The 7,383-nt window shown below is 47.9% G+C and overlaps 1 protein-coding gene across 1 annotated transcript; it reads left to right on the plus strand.

Moving 5' to 3' along the window:
- The first annotated feature begins 625 nt into the window (after window positions 1–625).
- On the plus strand, window positions 626–2,833 carry LOC541916 (D-type cyclin). The gene is made up of 5 exons (NM_001111579.2): window positions 626–1,205; window positions 1,281–1,367; window positions 1,473–1,767; window positions 1,866–2,002; window positions 2,142–2,833. Exons 1-5 carry the CDS (start codon window positions 915–917, stop codon window positions 2,391–2,393), a joined length of 1,062 nt encoding a protein of 353 aa, NP_001105049.2. The 5' UTR covers window positions 626–914; the 3' UTR covers window positions 2,394–2,833.
- Window positions 2,834–7,383: the final 4,550 nt, after the last annotated feature.

The following is a 7,383-nucleotide window of genomic DNA, read 5'->3' on the forward strand; positions in this document are numbered from 1 at the left end:
TCGTCGTGATTGCAAAGTAAGTATAAAAAGAAGCTAACGGTTAGCTGATAAAATTATATTTAGGCTAACAATTAGTTCATTAGTTTACTGAACCCAGTAAAATAATTTGCTAGCTGTCTAGTTATTAGTCCTGCGGGTTCCAAACAAGGCCAAGAAACTAGTGGCCTCCAGGAATCGAATGACGACCCACAGATTTAAACGCTAAATCGTTACCATCTCTAGGAACAAAGCATTGGTCTCTAACACTGTAGCTTGTGTTGGTTTATGTAAATTAGATGTCTCTGCTAGTTAGGCACCTAATGCGTAGAACACCTACTAAGGATGATCCCCGCTGGTTGCATCCCTGAAGATGTAAATTATTTTTCTTCAAAAAATCATCATAATACACATGACTATCCATGAAGATGTATCCAAAAAGATATCCAGAAAAATATATCTGAAAATTTATCAGGTTATCCGAAATTCGACGGATATCAGTCATCCGATATTTGTATCCAATATCTAAACTATACTATCCGGATTCGAACCCAAAAAAACTATCAGACTGAATAATTAGCCTCTTGCAACTATAGGGTCATCAAATAACATCCATAAAATTTACATCCTAACTCCACCTCCCATTCCTCTACGCGCAACTCCACCTCCCAATCTCCCATGACTCCATTTCATTTCTCTACCTCTCCAGCTGCCCACTTCTCCCCTGTGCTCGCGGGCGCGCGCGAGTGTGGAGAGAAGGGAGGGAATTCCCCCCTTTCTGTTCGGCGCCGTGCTCGCGCACACACCCGCACGCCCCACGCTGCACGCCGCCTTTTCCTCCGTCTTGCTGCTGCAAGTCCGCAACCACTGGAGGAAAAATCTTTTCCTTCACTTTTCTTCCCTTTCCCCCCGCGCATGCACGGGCTCTGATTGACGCCATGGGGGACGCCGCCGCCGCCGCAGCCTCCACGTCCGCTCCCACCACGCCCACCTCCATTCTCATCTGCCTGGAAGACGGCAGCGACCTTCTCGCCGATGCCGACGATGGCGCCGGCACTGACCTAGTTGTCGCCCGCGACGAGCGTCTGCTTGTCGTGGACCAGGACGAGGAGTATGTAGCGCTGCTCCTGTCCAAGGAGAGCGCGTCAGGCGGCGGCGGCGGCCCGGTGGAGGAAATGGAGGACTGGATGAAGGCCGCGCGCTCCGGATGCGTCCGCTGGATCATCAAGGTCGTTAGCGCGCTCTTCCTCTTTCGCCATTTTTTTTTGGCTAATGTCCATATCTTCTTTCTTCGGTGCTCGCAGACCACGGCGATGTTCCGGTTCGGCGGGAAGACCGCTTACGTCGCGGTGAATTACCTCGATCGCTTCCTGGCGCAACGGCGAGTCAATGTAACCACCGATTGCCGGACTCTCCTCCTTCCGTTGTCGCGTGTTTGAATGATGTACTGACTGGCTGTGCACCGCGGCCGTCTCTGGCGGTGACGGTGGGTTCAGAGGGAGCATGCGTGGGGTCTGCAGCTGCTCATGGTGGCGTGCATGTCGCTGGCGACCAAGCTGGAGGAGCAGCACGCTCCGCGGCTGTCGGAGTTGCCGCTGGACGCGTGCGAGTTCGCGTTCGACCGCGCGTCCGTGCTGCGGATGGAGCTCCTCGTCCTGGGCACCCTCGAGTGGCGGATGGTCGCCGTCACCCCCTTCCCCTACATCAGCTGCTTCGCGGCGCGGTTCGGGCAGGACGAGCGCCGGGCGGTCCTCGTGCGCGCCGTGGAGTGCGTCTTCGCGGCGATCAGAGGTTGGCCCTTTCCTCTCTCTCACCCCCGCGCGCATTCCCTTCCGTTCCATGGAGTCGGAGAGGATCGCGGCCGGGACTGACATTCGTTTGCATTGCAGCGATGAGCTCGGTGGAGTACCAGCCGTCGACCATCGCCGTAGCATCCATCCTCGTCGCTCGCGGCAGGGAGACGCCCGCCGACAATCTGGACGCGCTCAAGGCGATCCTGGGCTCATCATTTCCACAGCTAGACACCGTAAGCCCCTCCCGCCGTGTCTGTGCATCCATCCGCCGTCGTCTCGCAACGCGTTGCAATCACCCCTTCCGGGAAGGGAGGCTGCTGGCGGAGAGCGCAATGATGAGTAACAAATGCGGCCGCTGTTGGTGTCTGGCAGGGGCATGTGTACTCCTGCTACAGCGCAATGATTCGGGAGGACGACAAGTCGCCGACGCAGTCGACGTCGACGTCGACGGGGGTGGCGTCCTCGGGCGTCTCTGTCGCCGCGCACGCCGGGGGGAGCGGGAGTCCCAGCCCCCCGGGCGCTTCCGTGTCCGTGGGCGCCAATAATGCCGCTGGCACCGCCCCGCCGGCAACCACGGACAACCGCAACAAGAGGAGACGGTTGCGCTCACCTCAGCGACAGTAGGAGCAGCTCAGCTGCTGGCAGTGCATTGCAGTGCAGTGCAGTCCAGCTGCGTTTTCTTTTTTCAGCTCACCATTTCCTTTTGCTGCCGATTGTTTCTTCAGGGGTGGCCGTAGAGTGATTTGGTAATTTAGTGCCGGAAAGATTAGTGCGGTGTCGCAGAGTGATTTGGTAATTTAGTGCCGGAAAGATTTCTTTGTTTTGAGGAGATCTTTCGCGGGACCAAAGGGAGGGGGGCAGTGTAAAGACGACAGAACAAGCGTGAAGGCCTCGAGAGTCGAGACCTCACAGGGTACCGCCTAGCGCCTACTGGGGTGAAAGTGAAGTCAAGGAGTCGGGAGGGTGTGTGTGAATACCGTTTGTAGCAGCTAGTGCGTCCGTCTGTCTTTTTTTTTCTTTCTGTTTATTAATTATTAATAGCCTGCTAGATTTCATTTGATTTCATCTTTATTAAATACCCCACCACATAATAAGAAAGTATCATAACCGATGACGAGGCACGAGACACCGGTGCGCGTCCCTTGGTACGCGTGCAGTGCGGGTTGCCGTGCACAGCCGGCAGCTGAGAGTAGTTTAGCGTCTGTCAGGATTACCGGACTAAATTTTAATCCGTCGTTAAATAATAAGCTAAATGTACATTTTTTCAATGAATCCTACTGTGCTTAATAGTTAGTCTCTGTTATATAATGATTAGTTTAAACCTTCTATTTAGCATCTAAATGTAGACTAAAGTTTACCCTTAGTCCATGGAAACATATGGCGCGGATCCTGAAAGAGACGCTCGGGGCGTGTTTGCGACGTGTATCTGGCCGGCTCGGCCTGCTCGTGTGAACCAGGCTAACTTCAGTCGATCTCAACCGGTACAATGTATCTTGTTTGTGCACTTGTACCAAATAAATCTGGCCCAAGTGAGCCAATGTTTGCCACACGTAGACAACCAGGTTAAAAGTCAGTTTTGTTTCTTGGAAGCAGCCACGAGGAGCTGGTTTGCGCCACCGGCAGCCGAGCTCCAAAAAAACGGAGCCTGCCTTCATTTTCTGGGAGCCAGGCTGAAGAACCACTTTTGCACCCGCAGGGCCGAGCTCTAAAACAAATCAAGCTACACAAACACATACGTTGCATCCCGCGAGCACAGTCAGGCCAGCAGGCCAAGGTCGCAAACGTGCCCTAGGTAGCTGCTGGCTGCCTTCTTTCTGACGGCGTTGCCTTTTGTGCCGTGTCATCAAATCGGCTGCTCGCAAAGTCGCAACCACGGTCCATGGGCATGGCCTGGCCCCCCGCTGTGGTTGGGAGATGGTTGGCACTGTTCGTGTGTCTACTCTATTTTCGTCGCATCAGGCTATCCGCACTCATACTACTCTAAATTCATACTCTAAAAGGAATATTCTATCCTCGTCAGCAAGATTATCTACTCTATACCACAATTCTCTGCGGTCATATTTACTCTATATCTCAACTCTATACCAACTACTGCATATTATATTATTTTTTTCTCACTTTATCCCTCATTTAGATGCACGTGCCCTGCTTTCATTTGCTTTGACGAACTTGCACGCGTCGCCTCTAGACTTTTAGAGTGGAAGAGTACAAACGCTACATTCAGAGTTTCCCGTGTCCTCTGTATGTGTGCAGTCGGCAGTAGAGTTCTCGGCTGCAGCGTTTTCTACTGCATATTGTTATAGCGTCCAGTTTACAGCTCGTCAGTGCGGGTAGCCTCAATATCTCATGCACCGCATACACTGCATCCCCTTCATAACTCACTGCGTCGAGCCGAGCCTCACGGTGCAAAATAGGCCCTCCTCACTTCAGCTTCCTCTCAAATATGAGGCTGTCTCCAGCAACGTCCTCTATATCCATCCTCTATATCCGTCCTTTACAGTCTTCTTTAAAAGATTCCATCCTCTATATCTCTTTCCTCTCCAACAACATCCTCTAAATCACGTCCTCTATACTCAAATATCTATATTAAAAACATTTTTTATTTTTATTTTTTGTACATACGTATTTGTCATACTCTCAAATGTATTATACATATTTTAGTTTTGCTAAACCGGTTATTTAAAGTATTCAAATGGATAGAGGACCATTTAGAGAAACTCTATACATAGAGAATCCAGCAGCGTCCTCTAAATTTAGAGGACCGTTTAGAGGACACTGCTGGAGGGCGTAGAGGACCATTTGATCCTCTATATTTAGGGTACAGAACCCTTTAGGGTTCCTTGCTGGAGCTAGCCTGAAATCCTTGTGCACAAGCAAGAAGATAGCCTTGCAATGTGCATTGGCATTACAAAACGCTCCTCGGCAGTCGGCTCCTGCAATTCTTTAGTCACTGGGTCACATACGTACGCACATTGCCCATGCAGTCAAGAGCCGAGGCCCGAGGGACAACAGCAGCACGACGTGTGAGAAGGACACGACCTGGTAAAAACGCCGCGTACTGTACTGGCGACGCTGGGCTGTCGTTTGCGCAGCTCAACGTGGCAGGGCTACTGGCTGGCTGGCACTGTTGGAATTTTATTCCCAGCGGTTGCTTCGCGCTCACTTCTCACTTGCTCTTGTCTCGTGGGAGTAACATGCTCAGCTCAGGGCAGCGCTTGACTAGTCAAAAACGTATTGGCATCGATGACACTCACTGCCACTGCTGACGGCAGCGATAGAAAGTGAGCCACCAGCTCAGTGACTCAATAAAAAAAATGATATAAGCGGCTTTTATAGATTACTTACACCATCTTATAATGTTTGTTCCAATATCAAGATAAGTTTAAGATGTAAAAAATAAGCTAACTTAACTGGCAGGCCTGTAGTAGCCGTGCCTATATCATAAGGCAAGTGTTGTTATTGTATTCTTATAATACTTGCTCTAATATCAAAATAAGCCTAGGATGCCAGAACAACGTAACTTAACTGGCGGGCCTCTACGGTGCTAGTAGCAGTTCCTATATCATAAGGCAAGTGCTATTTTATTTTAGAAAAACTAAATTTACAGAAAAAACTAGCAACATTTATTTGTTCAGATAAATTTATTACGAACATAGATTTAACGATTAAATACTACATACTATATTTTTTGTATATTTGATTAATATTAAAAGTCTTCTCTTATTTTGGAACGGGGAGTACATCACAGTTCTTTGGAATACTGACGCTCGCGTTTGGATTGCAGCAGATTGCTGGTCAAAAGTTAGATATCCTTCTTTTGTTTTTCTTTAAGCTATATCGGAAAAAAAAACAGGAAGACTGCTTGATTTCATAAGAGCGTAAAGAAGTTCAAGATTCACAAGGATCCTGCATCTATCACACTAAGGGTTTGTTTGAAAGCAAGAGTAATTTAAAAGTTTGAGGGAGCTAGAATCCTAGCTGTTCGCTTCATATTAAAGTCGGTTGTTTAGACTGTTGCAGCTATAATCTATAAAGACGAAAATATTGTAGAAACAGTACAAACCCGGATACAAACTCATCAGCACTTAGGTTGCAAGCTTGGACTTATCTGGCACCTGGCAGAATACGAAGCAGTGAAGACCGGTGTGTTCAAGAGTAGATCGGAGTTATCGCCCTTGATTCCAAATAGCCACTTTCCCTATGTATTCAAGTTAATTTTTTTCAATCCGATCCAATATACATGGGATGTTCCAAGGAACTGGTATAAGTCCTGTCCCAGGGTGTTTCTCCACGTAACGTTACTGATGAAGTTCCGTTTCCTTCCAACAGGTGCTCTTTATCAGTTCATCGTTTGGGGACGGATTCTCTAGCCAACGCCAATGCACCCAGTGTATCCATGATCATGTTGACCCAGAGCAATTGCACAACAGTAAGAGGAGCACTCCCTGAATCGACATGAATACAAACGATGAGATGTAGGTTTATGAAATAAACAAAAGGGCGTTCAAAATACACTCAAGTAGTATGAGGATTTTTCAAACCATAAACTAATACATGATACCAGATGTACCACATTGACAGTGAGCTGAAACTGCACAAACTTCTGAATGTTGATGTATACTGATGGACCCCATCTTGCAACAACGACAACAATAGTGGAGAAGTTGTCATCAATAATGATGACATCAGCACTCTATTTGGCCACTTTCAAGAATATGTTTAGAGTGATAAAATCAAAATGGGAGTAAACAGTGAATTAATTTGACATATCGTGTAATTGATGGTGTTACTCATGGTCATGGATACCAGGATCTCATAGATGTTGGCATGTCGCAGCCATATAACAGAATAAAAGAGCAGAAACTACACTATTAAATGTAGATAAAATATTAATTCCAAGATGTTTGATATAGGTATCAGCAATAGTGGCTAGTTATTTTTTTAGCCATGTAAGGGAAATCTTGAAATTTCCTCGGTTCCAGCAATGCCCATTGCAAGCCCAATATCAGCCTCATGAAGCGCAGGAGCACCGTTAGTCCCGTCACCAGTCACAGCCACAACTTCGTCGAGTTTAGTTTGAAGATGCTTGACAAGGGTATGCTTATCCAGTGGCGAAGATCTTGCCATCACCTGGTGCATCTATAGCAAAGCACAGTGGTCAATGATGAGTACTAGAGAACTCATGAACTTACCTGTATCTTTGGTATCAGTTGAGTAAGCTCTTCTTCATTCTTGGTTTGGAAATCTAAGCCTTGAATGGCGATGCCACCATCAGTTAAAATGCCACATTCCCGGGCAATTGCCTTGGCCGTGTTGATGTTGTCACTTATGACCATCCTCCTGACAGTAGTACATGCTAACCTGCATATGGCAACTGATTCCTTCGCTCCAGGCCGTAGTGGTCTTTGATCCGCAACGTCCAATGGACCAAGACGCCGCGCGCCGGAGACAAATCTCCAGGCCGTATTGTAGATGAGTGGAGTTTAAAATATGCGATGATATAAGAGATCTACTGTAGATAGCCTCATGTGCGAGTCCACAATTCTCTTTAAAGCTTTCACTTGAATAAGATGGCAACCGTTTGGCTCTTAGACAATTTCCGACAGGTCCCACA

The sequence above is a fragment of the Zea mays genome, chromosome 9 (assembly GCF_902167145.1).
Source record: "Zea mays cultivar B73 chromosome 9, Zm-B73-REFERENCE-NAM-5.0, whole genome shotgun sequence".
Classification (NCBI taxonomy): domain Eukaryota; kingdom Viridiplantae; phylum Streptophyta; class Magnoliopsida; order Poales; family Poaceae; genus Zea; species Zea mays.

What these genes read in the sequence shown, in the direction of transcription:
- LOC541916 (NM_001111579.2), top strand. Translation starts at nt 915, where the DNA reads ATGGGGGACGCCGCCGCCGCCGCAGCCTCCACGTCCGCTCCCACCACG. An exon ending in TGGCGCAACGGCGAGTCAAT is followed by an intron (nt 1,368 to 1,472) that starts GTAACCACCGAT and finishes CGGTGGGTTCAG; the next exon opens with AGGGAGCATGCGTGGGGTCT. An exon ending in CATTTCCACAGCTAGACACC is followed by an intron (nt 2,003 to 2,141) that starts GTAAGCCCCTCC and finishes GGTGTCTGGCAG; the next exon opens with GGGCATGTGTACTCCTGCTA.